At 36.7% G+C, this 18,166-nt stretch overlaps 1 protein-coding gene and 1 long non-coding RNA gene across 2 annotated transcripts in view; one reads left to right on the forward strand and one right to left on the reverse strand.

The window, feature by feature from the left end:
• LOC135226796 (uncharacterized) overlaps nucleotides 1-18,166 on the forward strand; it is a 209,759-nt gene that overhangs the window by 116,287 nt on the left and 75,306 nt on the right. The window lies entirely within an intron of this gene.
• LOC135227090 (arylsulfatase B-like) lies at nucleotides 3,274-17,169 on the reverse strand. The gene is made up of 10 exons (XM_064266941.1): nucleotides 16,883-17,169; nucleotides 15,233-15,396; nucleotides 12,868-12,971; nucleotides 12,396-12,517; nucleotides 11,483-11,556; nucleotides 10,722-10,887; nucleotides 7,311-9,316; nucleotides 5,733-5,918; nucleotides 4,642-4,793; nucleotides 3,274-3,683 (listed from the first exon to the last, which is right to left on the reverse strand). The coding sequence occupies exons 1-7, from the start codon at nucleotides 17,010-17,012 to the stop codon at nucleotides 9,189-9,191; spliced, it is 888 nt and encodes a 295-aa protein (XP_064123011.1). The 5' UTR covers nucleotides 17,013-17,169; the 3' UTR covers nucleotides 3,274-3,683; nucleotides 4,642-4,793; nucleotides 5,733-5,918; nucleotides 7,311-9,188.

Raw genomic sequence — 18,166 nt, forward strand, 5'->3', positions numbered from 1 at the left:
TGTGTTTAAACTTTAATATTCATACGCAAATAAGGTATCAGTGTAATTTAAGGTCATTGCGCGAGATACTCTTATAAGAAATGGGTTATACTTATATGCTTGGCACCAGTAATTATTATTGATCCTACAGACAGTCATCTAAACCAGTCTGAGAAACATTGTCTTTATAACTGTACCCTGTTTAAATAGTTGTGTGATTATATAAGTACTATGCAATTTACTTTGAGATTTCTTATTGTCTGTCGTTAAATAGATAAAACTACAGTCTTAGATGAAGTAGATTATGGGCATTTAAAAAAAAATAGTAATTTCCAGAAGTCTGTTCCGCATTGAAGGGATTTCGCCAAAGATTACCAATGGCTTATCAAAGTTTTTGTTGGTTTCAATGTAATTGGATATGAATTTTTATCAGCCAAAAACGCCATCTTTCCATTGATTTTTCTTACACACGCTTTCCTCTTTGGAGAAATGTGAGAGTTCGAATCCCACGAAGGACGGTAGAGCTTTCCCCTTTGGATTCGCGCCTTTTACTAGAAAGCGTATCTTACACATTAACTTGAGCACTAAAGAAAGTGTGAGGGCAGTTTACGAGGTAGTTACTGTACCTCCGTTCATAGTCTCTTCCATCTATCGTGTCCCACCCACTGGTAACAATTGATCTATAGTGCAGCTGCGAGGTTTAGCTCCTTTTACACCTTTTTGCTGTCAGTTTCCTTTTCAGGGCTGAATGACATCATAGGTCCCAGCGGCTGGCCTTTGTCCTTAATTCTATATTCTATCTATCAATATAGAACTTAGGGAATTGTTGGTATTGAAAATATTTATCTCTATAGATATAAGTAGATTCGCCTCAACCTTGCATCTGATGTCTAGGCCAGTCCCTTACGACACTCCTGATTGGCTGTTGATAAGCCAATCACAGGGCTGGAAACTCATTCTATTTCGAGAGTTCACATAGGTAGGATGTATGTTCCATCTCTCCTGAGAGATACTTTTGAAAGACGTATCCCTCACGTGAACTCTCTCGAAAGACTGAGAGCTTCCAGCCCTGTGATTGGCTATCAACGGCCAATCAGGAGCGTCGTAAGGGACAGGCCTAAATAGCAGATGCACGGTTGATGTGAATCTATTTTGGGATATTTTTGTCATAACTGGTCACAGGTGTTATCTTAAAGATGAGCCTCTTTGAACAGCTCTAAATTCTCGTATTCTCTTCTTCCAGGTATGCCATTCAGTCTTCCGCATTCAGATTTTTCATGTTACGTAACTCCAAGAAACAGGTAAGCTTTCTTGTTAAACAAAATTTTATACGAATTAATTCAAGCATTTATAAATCTGCATCTACACGTACACAAATGGGTGTTTGGTAACCACGGACCCTCTGTAATTTTTATGCGTATTATTCTTGATAGCCAGCTACTCTACGCTGGAACCCGGCGCTGCCCATCATCATGTCTCCCTTACACTCCTGATTCCCTATCTAACTCTTCCCCTGGGCGGACAAACAGGTTTGCCGGAGTATGGATGTGTCATGTCTTCCCTACCCTCCCGATCCCCCTACCTACCCCGCCCACACCCGTGGCGGACAAACAAGAAAGATCCGCTCGGAAATTATTATTATAGATATATCGCATTTCATACAATAACTGTAAAAGTCAACATATGATCTTTGCGTTTGATTTTGACTAATCAAAGAGAATATACATATAGATTCATTCATTGGAGAATTCAATAGCATACATTTTATTTATCTCGATGGGACTAAGATAGACTGTTTGTGAATATTTATAGAATTGACGAGGGTTTATCAGTTGCTGATATAGTTATGTGGTTTTATTTAATATCTGGTCGAGGTGTGTTAGGTGACTTAATTAATCAAAGAAACAGCATATGTATTTTTCATATTATATCTGTTTCATTTGCAGATTTATTTTACTGATTTCATTTTGAATCAGACGTGAAGGACTCCCATCACATTTTCGTTTCCACACCGTTTCGGGAGACTCTCTCTCTCTCTCTCTCTCTCTCTCTCTCTCTCTCTCTCTCTCTCTCTCTCTCTCTCTCTCTCCGTAAGATTTATATTTAGTAAACAGCTGTTGCTGTGATTGAATATTATCGCAAAATCATGACGACTGATTGCGTATCAGTTATTTCTACGATTCCTGTCACATTTTCGTGTCCACATCGTTTCGGGAGTCTCTCTCTCTCTCTCTCTCTCTCTCTAAGGTTTATATATATAAACAGCGGTTGGCATGATTAGATATTGTCGCAGAATCATGACGGCTTGCTTTCAAATCAGATATTTCTGTAATGACTCCCACCACATTTGCTGTGTCCTCAACATCATTACGGGACTCTCTCTCTCTCTCTCTTCTCTCTCTCTCTCCTCTCCTCCCAGCAGCCGTGATATATAAGAAGTTCCAACTTGGTTCCTCTCCATCATACGCAACGGCGGTGGCCGTGCAGACTCGCTAATATAATATTCATCTAAGTTGCCGACACTTAATATCTGTAAATTAGTTCAGCATTCCTGACCATCATTTCTATGACAGCGCGGCTGTAATTATGCTAGGATGGTTCTTCTGGGCGACGTAGAGTGCTCGTAATATTCGAGAGAGAGAGAGAGAGAGAGAGAGAGAGAGAGAGAGAGAGAGAGAGAGAGAGAGAGAGAGCTGGTAATTATAAGATAGCCCGTGATGAATTTTTGGTTTTTACAACAATTCAGTGGCGTTGCAAGGCCTTATTGGATCTTTGTTGCAATATCTAGATCTTTGACTTAATAACGTTGGGTAAGGTATTGCTTTCACGTTTTTTCGTCTTTGTAACTAGTTTGTAATCACTATACCTATATAATATATATATATATATATATATATATATATATGTGTGTGTGTGTGTGTGTGTGTGTGTGTGTTGTGTGTATGTATAAGTATGTGTGTGTGTGTGTGTTGTGTGAACATATATAAGTATATATATAATGTATGTATATACATATATAGGTGATGCGATCTGTTTCATTCAGATGCCAATGGGGCGGGCAATTTAAAGCCCTTATCTAGCCCAGGGGAGAAGAAGAAGATAAAAAAGAGAAGGAAGTGTAGGTCTTGACCAAAACGAAGCTCTAGAACCCTTTCTCAGTGTATATGTGATTCTTTCATGACCATGTTCTGATATAAGGTCGAGACGGTAAGTTCCGTCGCCAGGACGAAGCTCCGAATAAGATTCTGCAGTAATATTTTTTATGACATATAGATATACACATTAAAAACCGCATAAATGCGTATTACGTTTTATTCAAATTGTACATTTTACTATGGTTCCATCTCCCCCTTAGGTTCCCACACTAATACCTAACGTAAGGGGCATTAAGCTAGCAACCTCATCCCAAAAACGAACGCTCAGAAACATGCAACAGTGTTTAGAAGTCACGAGGACGATCCCAAATCCAGAAAGGCGAACGCGCTTATTTGGAAAAGACTAAACGGGAGCGGAAGTAATAAATTAGCGAGGGTCACACCATCCAGGACTCCACACGCCTTCGAAATACTTCGGGTCGCTGCTGAGGTCCTGTGGAGGGTTGTCCACTGGCACCAAACGCTGGAACTCCCGTTCCAGGTCCTCCAGCAATTCGGCCACTATTTCTGGGTAGCTGTCGGCGACGTCGTGGCGTTCCTCGGGGTCCTCTGTTGGTGTACAATACTTTGTACTTTATTTGTATTAAATAATTACTCATATTCTTTATGCTTATGGGATATTAAGCTTCCCTAACGTTTTGTTGTGTCTATACACAGGCCCATACCTGTTTGCACGTGTGTATGTAGGACAATACGGCTCTTGCGATGTTTACCAGTTTCCTAGGTAATATATAGATATATATATATATATAATATATATATATATATATATATATATATATATACACGTGTATTTTCGTGTGTGTGAACTTTGAATAGCTATCCATTTTTGTCACACTCAGCTGCTGTGGGTTGCATCTGAAACTTCTCGTCAAGCTGTTAGGGAAAATTATGGAAAAATTTCTTGATCTAGTTATGCATATGGCAAGGAATTCACTTTGCAAGTAAAACTTCTCTTGTTGATATTAATATGGTTATCAATACTGCCATTATGAAATAGCGACATCCACAAAACGTTTTGCTTAAAAATATATTAAACTCTACAGGGCTTTCAAGAGCCTGAATTATTATTATTATTATTATTATTATTATTATTATTATTATTATTATTATTATTATTATTGGAGAATAAATCCACAGTTATGTAAATGTACATATAAATTTAAAATTTAAAAACTTTAAGGATAGCTTTCGGGAACCTGTTCGGTTCCCCTTATCAATATAGATTGATAAAGGGAACCGAACAGATTCCCGAAAGCTATCCTTAAAATTTTAAATTTATATATATGTACATTTACATAACTGTGGATTTATTCTCCAATAATAATAATAATAATAATAATAAGTAAGTAAAGTAAGTAAGTAAGTACATTTACATGAATGGATTTATTTCTCCGTTTGAAGACTCGTGCTACTATGAGGATTTTTCAATTATTATTATTATTGTGATGGGAGCATTCCAAATGATGCGGTGCTCTCTGGTATTCGCATTTTCAAAGCGCCTTACCTATAACATTGTAGAGTTGGACAGGCGACTCTACCACAGTTATTCCACTAACAGCATCATAGCTTCTTGGGGCTCCTTCGTCAAAGCCCTCTGGTGGTTCTATCCATTGACCTCCCTTCATGTTGCCGACCATCAGCTTGTATTCACCTTTCCTGCGAATGTTGAGAAAATTAGGATTAAGGAGTTCGTAGTGTTTTAGCCTAAGTAATTGAACTTTTTTTTTTTTTCAAAGTCCTCCAATTCGACTGGGTGTATTTATAGTGTGGGGTTCCGGGTTGCATCCTGCCGCCTAAAGAGTCCAATGTCCATCACTTTTCTTACTATGTGCGCTGTTTCCAGGAGCACACTCTTTTGCATTAGTCCTGGAGCTACTTCAGCCTCTAGTTCTTCCAGATTCCTTTTCAGGGATCTTGGAATCGTGCCTAGTGTTCCTGTGATTATGGGTACTGGCATATCCCATATCCTTCTTATTTCTATTTTAAGATCTTGAGACTTACCGATTTTCTCCCCATTATTATTATTATTTATTATTATTATTATTATTATTATTATTATTATTATTATTATATTTGTATTTTAAGGTCTTGATACTTACCGATTTTCTCCCCATTATTATTATTATTACTATTATTATTATTATTATTATTATTATTATTATTATTATTATTATTATTATTATTCTGTTAAAAAGGATGGCAGAATTAAGCGAGTTGATTTTATGTATTGTTTTTTCTATTTTCCTTACAATTCGCTTCTCAGGCTCAGCGAAGCGATGAGAAGCGAATTGTAAGGAAAATAGAAAAAACCATATATAAAATCAACTCGCTTAATTCTGCCATCCTTTTTAACAGCATTTGCTTAAAGAGGGTCTTCTACCAAAATACATATTATTATTATTATTATTATTATTATTATTATTATTATTATTATTATTATTATTATTATTATTATTATTATTATTCAGATGAGCCCTGCATATGGAAGAAGCTCACAGGTGCAGTTGACTTGAAATTCTAGCTTCCAAAAGATATGGTGTCATGTTACTTATGTATTTACAGGTACTGTTTACCATGAATATTTATCATACTTGCCTGAAAGCTCCGTTTAATTCAGTACCGTTCTTGGGGTCACTATTCAAGTTATAGACGAAGGAGGTCCTTGGGGACTCCGTTTCCATGGTGAGAGCTTCCCATTGGTCAAACCCATCGGTTCCTTCAGGGACATCTCCTCCAGCCAATCCCACCAGAGTTGCAAACCAGTCGGTGACGTGGAAAAGTCTACAGAAAGAAGTTTGTAATTTGCACGACTAAAATAGGCTGATGAAAAAATTGTAGTTTGTGTGCGAAAGTATATAAGTTATATATGAGAGGTTGGATTTTCTTGAAGAATATTGTCTTTGGTTCACTGGCTATACTAAGTGGCCAAGTTCTTGTTAAATAAGGTAGCATACTTTGAATAATATAAAAATACTGAAGAGTTTAAAGTTACTAATTCAGGTTGAATAGATAGAACTATGTCATAGATTTGGCTTTAGTATTGTTTGCTTTTTCATATTTTATCTGCTTCAAATAGTCGTAGGTAGACATTTTGTATCTTTTTGATAATATAGTTGGCAAAAATATTATATAATATGATACATTACTGTTTACCCTACGAAGTTCATATGACTTTGCATTATAAGGAACTGTGTCTCTAGACAGACATGCGCCTAGCAGAGGGCGGTAAATTCCTTAGGTGAGGATATATTAGGTCAATCTCGTTGCTAGGGACTTCTGCCGTGTTGGTGGTAATAGGTACGATCTGCTTACCATTAGGAAGTGTCAGTGGTTTTGGGGTATAATGTCATGACAGAAAAGCTCTTTAGGACGGGTTGTGGACCCCTTGGTGGGAGGAAATGATAGCTGAATGAGAATTACAGAAGGTCGTTTGCGATCATGAGAGTGAATATGAGGAACAGTAAGGTTATAAGGGTAAATGGCAACCAGAAAGATGGAACAATAAGTGTTGAAATGTATAGTAGAAGAATAGAAAGAGGTATTTGGGAGTTAATGGTTTAAGTGATGGTAATGTGTAGGAAGTGTCATAGAACTGGTGAGATAAGAAGATAGCAGGATTTTACTGAATATTGGAGAGAGGCTTGTTGTGCCTTTGGACGCCAAGATGGGAAAGTTTTAAAGGAACTGCCGAGCCAATTCTTGTCTGTGGATTTGAAATGCGAATGAAAGGAAAAAGGTGGAAGCCGTTGAGATGAATTGTTTAGACATCAGACATCAGAGAGTAGCTGGACGTAATGTAAAAGTGATATAATGATTAGTATTGGTAAAGAAAGGATAAATTAGAGGATTCTGATATGGAGGATAAAGGGTTGATGAAGAGAGTAGTATATAGTCTGAAAGAGTTGGGAGGAAAGAGGAGAGGGAGACCAAGAAAGGGCTGGACACTGGGATTTCAACATCTAGGCAGTGAGAAATTGTAAAAGGCGCAGTGTTTGACTCCCACGTTGTTGTTTTAGATTTAGCTGACCTCATGCCAGCACGAACTCTTGCTCATAGAGCAGCCCGTAATTGAGACATTTGATGAGTCTCGTGTGTTGGTTTATAAAGGGCAATTACTTCTTAGCAACTTTTTTTGAAAAGATGTAAAAATTATTTAGTATTAAAGTAACTCACGTTTGAGACTTGAATCCAATTTTTGTCAAGAGCGGAGAGTGGATGAACCCTGGGGCACGGGTGCCCCCTTCCCAAAGGGTACTTTTACCTCCCCTCAGGGGCCAGTTGATGCCGTTATTTGCATAGCACCATTCTTTAAAAAATAGAACACTATTAGTATAATTTTATATATTATGGTAATTTTGCCAAATATATATGCTCCTACATCCATTTTTTCTTGACTAATTTCATACAGAAAGTATTAAAGCCACGGATGCATAACTTACCCTGGTTAGAGACCAACTCTTACATAAAAATAGTCACTTTCACGTATAAAGTGTAAAAAAAAAACACATAATAAAAACTCCGACATAAAACTAATAATTTTCAAGTCTGTATTAAAAAAATAACTTTCATAATAAAAATTAATCAGTCTTACCAAATTAATTTCTACACTATGAACACTTAAAACTCACATTTTATCCTATTAATTCTACCTGAAGATGTGTCAAGGTCACCATATCTATTGTTTAAAACGCTGTTATGTATCTCACCTTTTTTTGGTAAACTTTTCCTATATGTACAAGTTTGAGTTATGGTGCTATGACTATTTACACTTGTTACTTTTCAAATTAAACAGTCAATAAATTATCGAAAAATATGCTTCAACCAAGCATGCCTCACACACTATACTCGGTTTTCTTCCATCTGTCCATCCGCCTGTGGTGTTTGCGTATGGTAACACTGCGTCCCGGGCTTTAGATAGTTACATTCAGCTTACATTCAACAATAATAATAATATCCTATTTCGAATATTAACGGTGTAATTCGCATACAGTAAAGTATTAAAACACTTTTCAGTTGCAAATGTACACCCAGATATCCTTTCATTTACCTAAAACTTACACATAGCGTAACTATTTAAAGCCCGGGACGCAGTGTTACCATACAAAAACACCACAGGCGGATGGACAGATGGAAAAAAACAGAGTATAGTGAGTCACTTAATTATTCCATAACACCTCACTTTTAATCCTTTCAACTCCAAGTGTCATTTAACTGTTATTTTTCTGTTGATCGCATTACATGTTCCCAGACAATCTTGGGGTATTCAGTTTTATTTTGCCTTTATTGCATCCTGTGGACAGAGTGCATTTTCTTTGGGTATCGTCCATTCTTTTACTTCTGTTATTCTAAGATCCATTTGCTCATTATTTTTTGACAGCAGTTACTTCTTGCCAATGCAGTCACGGTTTCACCTTGAGACCCTTGCTAAAACCTATCCCAAATATTCATTTTCTCCTTACCTTTCGCTTTTCAACTCTTAATTCATTGTACAATGCATTTCGCTCTCATCTCGCTATTCCATCAAGCATTTCTTTTGTTTCTCCTGTTTGTATGCTAGATGTCTGTTGTTGGATACATTCACAATTGTAGCCTAATATATTTAACAGGAACGTAACAGTTTTCATTTAATCGTAATGAGAATATTTGGGGTAAATTTGCTTGTGTAGTAATAAACTCCCGTAGTTCCTCGTTGGACGAGTGGTTTACGCGCTCGCCTACCAATACGGTAATCCCGAGTTCGATTCCCCCCTCTGGCAGCGTGGAATCAGAGGAATTGGTTTCTGGTGATTAGAAATTAATTTCTTAATATAATATGGTTCGGATCCCACAATAAGCTGTAGGTCCCGTTGCTATGTAACCAATTACCTCCTAGCTACGTAAAAATCTCTAATCCTTCGGTCCAGCCCAAGGAGAGCTGTTAATCGACTCGGTGGTCTGGTTAAACTAAGATATACTTAATAAACTCCCTTAAGTCCTTTTTCCACCTTTCCAAGACAGTTAAGTATGACAAGTATAAAAGTTTCAGATCGAATTTCTTATCGAAGATAAGCCTTAGATGAAGTGCAAAGTATTTATACTTACGTCTGAGCTGAAGACAATGACGGAGTTTTCATAGTGTCCTGTCGCTTTCAGAGCAGTAACCACTCTTCCTATAGCGTCATCCATGGCGTATGACATCCCTAGATTAAAACGAAATGGATGAGGCACAGATATTGCATTCTTATGGCACCTTTCGAGCTCTGTATACTACTGATAGTTCATAAATCCCTGGCACACGTTCCTGTTGCAGCTTAACAGTCGACCAAAGTAATGGAATACTTTAAAGATATTGGGATGATTGATTGTTTTATGATATCTAGTCGTAGCAGAGCTAATTTATTCTGTTTTAATGATAGTTTATTTCTTATTATTTGTTTTTAATAGTACTTCCTCAACTCGTATCGTGGTACTGCATAACCTAATGGTTCTGGCGCTAGGTCATTCAACAAAGCATTCATAAATTAATTAGTTATTCAATTGATATGTTTTGGATAAAAAAAAATCAGTATTTTTTTAAAGAACAGCTAAATCATTATGAGCTTACTCGACATAGTGCAGAAAAGATATAGCTGTTTTATTATGACCAATTTATTCAAGTCAGTACAGAAACGGTGCTTTTTAGAACTGTATGAAGGTGCCGGCTTGGTGACCAGTAATTAGAATAGTTTGATTATTCTAATTAAATCAAAGCTAAAGATAAAATTTATGGTTTTATGCATACAAGAGAACCATAAAGTCAACGCACAATAAATTCTGTTACTGATCAGAAGCCGAATTCATCAATGGGTGAAAATAGCGCAATTCGGTAATAAATTTCTTGCGTTTTCTTCTTAATAATTCAATAAAATTTTTATATCTTTTCGTAATGACAAAATCGAAAGAATTTGTAGTTTAGCAGAACTAAATTATCTTAGTTTTTAACATCTTGTTCGACAAAATCTGTTGAAATTGAATTTTTCTTCTTAACGAAATTAGGCAAGATATTCATCTGTGATCCAGTGTACTAAATATCTCCACTCTTCATAATTCAAGTTTTTATGAGCATATTCCAGGGGAACAGCAGGCAAGCTGATGCCTTTTACTATAGTAGATTCACATCAACCATGCATCTGATGCCTAGGCCCGTCCCTAACGACGCTCCTGATTGGCTGTTGATAAGCCAACCACCGGCTGGAAACTCTCAGTCTCTCGAGAGTTATAATAGGCAGATGTTCCATCTCTCCTGAAGGATACGGCTTTCAAAAGTATCTCTCAGGAGAGGTGGAGCAGACATCCTGCCCTTGTGAACTTTCTCGAGACACTGAGAGTTTCCAGCCCTGTGATTGGCTTATCAACATCCAATCAGGAGCGTCGCAAAGGACTGGCCTAGATATCAGATGCACGCTTAATGTGAATCTACTATAGCCCAGTCCTGAGATAGACAAGAAGAGGAATAGAAAGGAATAAAGGTCGAGTTTAACTAAGAAGTAAGCCATAAACCTAACGCCTGTAATGAAATAAACATTGAACAAACATCTGTCCTCGTCGTGAGGACATCCACATTACCCAAAGAAATCTCCCGACTTTCATTCCCTATATAGCGGAAGGGATCTCTGTACACATCCGGAACTTGCATCGGAGAATGGATGCTCTGGAAGGCCACGTACAGGAACATTGGCTCTACAGGATCCCTCGAAGAGAGCAGGTCCTCAACGTAGTCTGCATACATGTACTAAGGAAGATAGCAGAGTAAAGCGTTCGATTAGGCGTGAGGGATTTACAAATAGTTTCTTCTGTTTTTGTAGTCACTTTATAAGGTTTCAGTTTCTGTGGTTACATAGAGAGAGAGAGAGTGTTATTCGCGGGGGATGTGTACGAGAGCCCCCCTCCCCAGCGAATAGCTATAATTTGCAAATAGTTGAAACTCCTATAAAAGAGATTTATACCTGTTTTTTAAGAGGTTTATTACAGAAGTGCATTTTACGAGGGAAAAAAACTGTAGTTTGTGGATATTTCCCATAGAAAAATACCGCGAATACGCGAATAATGGGTAGCTGCTAAGAGAAATCTGCAAATACGTGAGTCCGCGAATCCGGAATGTGCTAATACGGGGCCAACTGTAATGATGATAATAATAGTGATTGATAATAATAAAAATACCATGTATGCTGTATAATGTTATCAAATATCTTTAGGGCCATGGTCTGGGTGTGGCAGATAATGCTGAGTGCCTGATAATGGCATTTCAGGTAACCGAGGGATTACCTTATTTAATTTTGTCTTAATTATTGTGAGGGCATACGTCTGTGTCTACTAAATCCACTAACCGTGTCGTAAGTCCCATTGACGCTGAAGTCTGGCTCATCATTGTTGCGGAAGTCATATCCACGTGGTCCCGTTTCTTAAAGAAATGAAACAAAGTTCGGACATTTTTCTTATTTTGTTGTTGGTTCATTAATGTTCTCTGAAGCAGTATTACCAAGTTTTTCACCAAAGCATACGAAGTAGGAAAAGCAGATTTAGGAGTTAATATGCACTGAACTGAAATCATTATAGATACAGAATTTAAATCTAGGTCTCATATAATTCCTTATTATTTTATTCAACTCGCATACTTTGGTAAAAATATTGAGCTATTTAATGTTGAATTAACATTTCCCTGTATAGTTTGTCAAATTTGGCAGCCAAGAACGTTATGGATATTACTGAAAATGTGAAACAATAGAATACACAAATCTGTGTAATGCTCTTAATTACAGTGATGTTCCTTACCTTTGTGAAATGTTCTTAAAACATTCCATTCCTTTATTAACTTTGTGAAAGTTACTGATTGTAAAGTTGTAAAGCTTAATCCTAATCATTTTTCTTCCCGATTCCCCTCCTTTATTAACGAGCAACTTTACATTCGAAAGCCATTTATTATAAGGTTGAATCATAATAATTTTTCCTGCCATCTTAGTTCCTCGCTGGAAGAGTGGTTTTTGTGCCCGGCTGCCAATCCGGTGGTCCGAAGTTCGAATCCCGGCTCGGCCAACGTGGAATCAGGGGAATTTATTTCAGGTGATAGAAACTCATTTTTCTCAATATAGTGTTGTTCGGATCGCCCAATAAGCTGTAGGGCCCGTTGCTGGGTGACCAATTGGTTCCTAGCCACGTAAAAATATCTAATCCTTCGGGCCAGCCCTAAACTAAAATATACTTAACTTTTTCCTGTCATCTTTCAGAAGAAACATTACATACCTGTCATTGATGCATAAGAGTCGTGATAATAGTGATCACCCATCCCAGTGTACAACCCGTAAAATGTGTCAAAGCCTCGATGAGTTGGTGTATAGTCCCAATGGCAGAATCCCAGGTGCCACCTGGTAAGAGAAAGGGTTTTATTAAGGCAAGTTTATTAGTTATGAGCATTAACTTTTTTTTTGTCATATGATTATTGTATGCATTGGAAAAATCATAAGTCAAATTATTGCAACCTTATGCAAGACGTTACATTGGACTTCAAGTTGCTCATATATATATATATATATATATATATATATATATATATATATAAATATATATATATATATATATATATATATATATTATATATATATATATATATATATATATACATATGCACACAGTTTTTTGTTAGCACCTTTCTATTTTATAGTTATGCACCATTAGGGAAAAGTCAAATAAAAAAAAATAATACAAGAGGACTCACTTTCCGACAGCGTGTGTAGAATAGCCAGCCTTCTTCAGCGACTCCGGCAGGATGGTGGCATTAAGGAGGAGTCCTGTTGGAACTGTGTTCATGATGGGTGGACCCTGTATGAGGATATTATCAGTCAGCTCTTGTTCTTTGTTGACCTCATCATCCTTTGATGTTTCCTTCAATTGTTTGTTTTGGTTCTGCTCATTATGACTGTGACTTTAATCGTAGTTTTTCAGGGTTGTCATTTCCTTTCTTACAAAGATGTTTTTGGTATGACATCCTGTTTTCGCTTTGTAATTATTCGGTCGCATTTTCGTCTTGAAGGATATCTCTTTTTGTTTATTTAGCAAATGTGTTCTTTTTTTCTCCTTGATTTAGACCCTTCTGAATAATAATTCGTTATGTTTGTGACGATTATTTAATTTTCATAACTATGGTTTTGTCTATTTTCACCGTTTAAATGCCTCGTCCAGTTTTAACTCTAATTTAAAAAGAAACCCACAAAATCACTTTGTAACTTGTTTACTTCTAAGTATTTACATTTAGTTATACTACACACTCGAGTACTTTCAGGCCCTATCTGTGGCCCATTTTCAAGAGATGTTTGGGATGTTAAAAAGGGTCAACCCCAGCAAACATCCCAAACATCTCTTGAATATGGACCACCGATAGGGCCTGAAAGTACTCGAGTGTGTAGTATAACTAAATGTAAATACTTAGAAGTAAACAAGTTACAAAGTGATTTCGTGTGTTTCTTTTTCAATCTTCAGAAGAAAACTGAAAGAAGTTTTTGTTTGGTTTAACTTTAATCCCAATATCACTTATGCATTGAATTGTGTTTATTTTAATACGGAATGCTTTGTCGTAGGTTAGCTAGCAGCTGTAGGCCATTGAGAGATAAGATATAATGTTCTTTAAAGTCTTTCCTTATGCATACGTACTTGAGGAGATAATTTTGTTTTGAAAGGTTATAAAGTTGGTAACTCCATCATCAGGCTGACATGAAGGACAAAAATAATTAAAGTCTTTTCTTAAGTAAGATCAGCTTTCGTAATATGATGAAAATAAGCATCGTATATGTTGAACATTAAGCAGATAATGTATTTTTTGAAATTTATATTGTCAATTTCTTTTCTTCATCGTAAGCCTGATTTAGTTTATTGCATTTTTAATTATTTTAGGAATTTCTCGCGGTGCTATTTCTAGAGAAAATTGAATTTTGGATCCGATCGTCAGTGGAAATTACAGGAAATCGTGACATTACTGATTTCGGAAAGTTATTAGTTAAGGTCCTATGAGCACGTAATTAAGTGTAAAACGAGTTCATGAGTAACAGTGGATGGGTACAAAAGTTAGAATTATTGTGTTATAAGTCATTATATCCATAATATTCATAATGCATAATAAGTTCATAACATCTATTTCCATGTAGGGAATTGGAATATAGAGTTTAAGCCAAAGGCCAAGCATTGGAACCCATGAGGTCATTCAGCGCTGGAAAGGAAATTGAGAGTAGGTAGTTTTGAAAGGTGTAACAGGAGGCAAACCTCGCTGTTGCAGTATGAAATAATTGTTAAGGAAGTTCGGATAGCACGATGGAAGAGAGAGAATATGAATGGAGGTTCAGTAAAAAGTATGAAAGGGGTTGCAGCTGTGGGCAGAAGGGGCGCTGCAAAGAACCTTTAGTAATGCTGCAGTTACCGCAGTTACTACTTTTGCGGATGGACATTATTTACAAAATTCGGCTGATCTTGTTCCTGTGTGATGATGAAACCTTAGAAAAAAAAAATGGAAGCTCTTTTACTCTGTATTATTCATTTTGTGAATCGTGACCAGCAACTATCACGTTTATGATCAAAACTTGCGCATCGGTTCCTGGGAGTGCAGTGTTTCTCCAAATTTTAGCCCTGGGCGCACCGGACCCAAGTCGCCTTTACCGCATTTGAATGCAGATTCTGAGCTTCCTTTGTTTGTTTGTATGGTATTTTTACGTTGCATGGAACCAGGTGGTTATTCAGCAACGGGACCAACGGCTTTACGTGACTTCCGAACCACGTCGAGAGTGTTGAACTTCTATCACCAGTTCTCAGGATGGGATTCCCCATGATGTCTGGATTCCTGACGCTTTTAGATTCTCTTGCCGAAACCACAACGCCAAAGCAGAGTTAAAGTAGAGTGATAATTTGACTGTTAAATTGGACTTATCATCATTGACATTTGGCAAAATGGCTTATGACCATAACTGGTTTTGTTCCCAGTGAAAGTTTGCTTTTTTATTTCTGAAGTCAATGCAGTGATATGATCTTCTATGACCTAAGCCATTTCTGGTGCCAGCGAGTTACTCCTTCTCCTTGAAGGTCAACTGAAAACTTACCTGTCTCCCAATAGTGAAGGGATATCTCCCAGTCATAAGTGCTGATCGGGTGGGTGTACAAAGAGGCTGAACATACGATTGTTCCAGAATGATTCCCTCATTCGCCAAGGCCTCCATGTTCGGTGTTATCGCCTTCGGGTTATGCCACGAAACATCGTACCAGCCTGAGGAAACCATTCCAAAGAGGAGTGTGAATTATTAGTCTTATCTAAACCACAAATAACTTGTAGTAAATTATCATCACTGGTGGTACCACAGCTGTAACATCTGCTACAGCAGACACTATTAATTATCTTTAAGTCTTTATAATCTGTATGTCTTGGACAGTGACTAAATGCAGAGTTTAATATAATTTAAGTTTTGTTGTCAGTGTGAATATTCTGTAAATAATTTAAGAGACTTTCGACTTTATTTCAAAGCATTATTTGTGTATGCAGACGCATAACATGAGCTCTTAACTTTCCTCCAATTTTGGTTCTGGCTCTGTATAAGAAATGTAAAGCAAGTGAAATGAATTCATGATGAATTTAATTCATGGTAAAATTCACCATCATTAAGTGTTTCTATTGAATGGTTTCTTTACATGAGTATGTACAGACATAGCTATACCACATTATTTTATGCCGTCAGGATTAATTGTCATGATGCCATGGATAAATGCCACGGAACTTTAAATTTCGCATTCTGCTAATGGGTGTTTAGTTCTATTTGAAGGCTGTGTCGTTAGTATATTTTCATATTTGCATAGAACTAATGAAATCTGTTTTTCCTCATCCGGCAATTATTTACCTTAAGTAAGTACGAGTAAATGTTTAATCAGTGTCGGTATAACTTTGCTCGGAAAGATATTGTATGATCAGTACATACCTGATGAGTTTCGTAGTCAGATATTTAAAGCGTTAATAAAAAATATTAATAATGAATCAATTTATAAATATACCCGAAGGAAACTGAATGATTATTATGTTTTCCGATGTAGGGGTTTGCCATTTGAATTGTTTCTCCTTATATATCTTGAGGAATCTTCGCCTACAGGCTGTGTGTCGTTAGTTCTAAGAAAAGCGAAGGTTTTAATTCTTTATTAATATTCGGTGGCTGGATATAAGGATGTCAGTTGATTAGGTACCAAATTTGCTCTGTTGTGCTGGAGGGAGGACTGTTAACATTTTCGAGGTATTAGCTCAAAATGGAATTAGAGGTGATTTTTGTTCAGGACTATACCGAGACCACCGAAAAATAGATCTATTTCCGATGGCCTTGATTGTACGCTGTAGCGTCTGTACAGAAAACTCGATTTCGCAGAGGAAACTTCGGTGCATTTTTTACTTGTTATATATAGAAATCAAGGTGTTCATGAGTACAGATAAATGTTGCAGAAGATGCAGAAAAAGGTAGAGAATTCCAGTTCTTGTTTAACAAAAAATCAAAACATTTGTATAATACTGTGCATGGAGCCAGTTTTGAAAATTCTCTGACATCAGCCTCACTGGGACCCCGGTATTGGTACAATGTCATCATTGACTTCCAGGCAATAATGATAAATAATTATCATTATTTATCATGAATTGTCTTATGAAGTTTATGTGGGTTGCAAAAGTGAATTTAAGTTTTCATTACTGTAGATAGGTAAATTTTGTGCGATCAAGTTACCTAAATCATCCGCAAGAAGAAAGATGATATGTGGTTTGGATGACGCCGGAGCCGAGGCCAAGGACTGGACAGTCATCCACATCCATATGAAAAACTTGAGCATCCACCGATCATTTCTTTCTCGACCCATCTTGAAGAAATGCTTTTGGTTCAATTGGCGATGCTCAGGTGAAAGACGCTCTTGGTTAAAGAAGCAATTGGTTCCTCTGAAGACGCTCAAGTTAAAGAAGAACTTAGTTCCTCTGAAGATGCTTAGCTGACAGAAGCACCTGCCCAACCAATGCTTGAGCAAGCAAAGCACTGCAATTTACGTGCGCGTTTCAAGGACAAAATCGAGCGCTTTGCATTTTTTTTCGACTGTTTTCATTCCGGTTGTTTCCTGCTTCGTGGGAAACGTTACTGGTGGTGGAAGTTCTCAGTTCAGATAATAGCCTGAGTTATGTATAACGGTCAAAGGAAGATTTATTTTTATCTATTTTTTTTTTACGATGGTTCACCAGTCATTTTAAACATTATTAAATTCACTATCAATTGATTAATCTAATTTATTTTATATTTTTTAATAAGTGGGATCTCTTCTCTATCTATATCCCTTTACCTATTACTTCTTCGTAATGAACACCATATTGCACAAAACAAAAACTTTCAGTTTTCTTCTGAAGATGGAGAAAGAAACCTACAAAATTACTGAGCATAACTTGTCTACTTGTAAGTATTTACATTGAATTTTACCCAACTCTCGAGTACTTTCAGGCCCTATCTGTGGCCCTTTCTCTACTTATACTCAGTAATTTTTGTGGGTTTCTTTTTGAACACCATATTCTTTGGAAGCTTGATCCCTGTGAGTGAGCTGGCTCCCAATGAATAGGTTTCATCTTCTGAATAATGATCACATTGGGAAATAAAACGTTAATATGTTTAGATTTATCAAGATGGTTGAGATCCTGGGAAGATGGTGATATTAAAACAAGGGTTTCATATTTGGGACAAAGTATAAAACAGGTGTCATTTAGAAGTCAAATTAACTATTACTGGGAAATAAGACTCCTCTATGTTTAATTTTACCAGGCAGTCTAAAAACCCGAGAGGGTGCTGATGTTAGAATGAGGAGTCATATTTAAGCCATAGTACAAAATAGGTGAAGCCTGTAGCACAAATGCTACCATAATTGCTAATATATTGCTAACATAGTTGGTAATATATGGAATATTTTTAAATTCTGTCTTCCATATTCGCCAGTAAAAATGCTATCAGAGTTGCTAGCGTTTTCATTGACAAATTACT

Source organism: Macrobrachium nipponense, chromosome 15 (genome assembly GCF_015104395.2).
Source record: "Macrobrachium nipponense isolate FS-2020 chromosome 15, ASM1510439v2, whole genome shotgun sequence".
In the NCBI taxonomy this organism is placed as follows: domain Eukaryota; kingdom Metazoa; phylum Arthropoda; class Malacostraca; order Decapoda; family Palaemonidae; genus Macrobrachium; species Macrobrachium nipponense.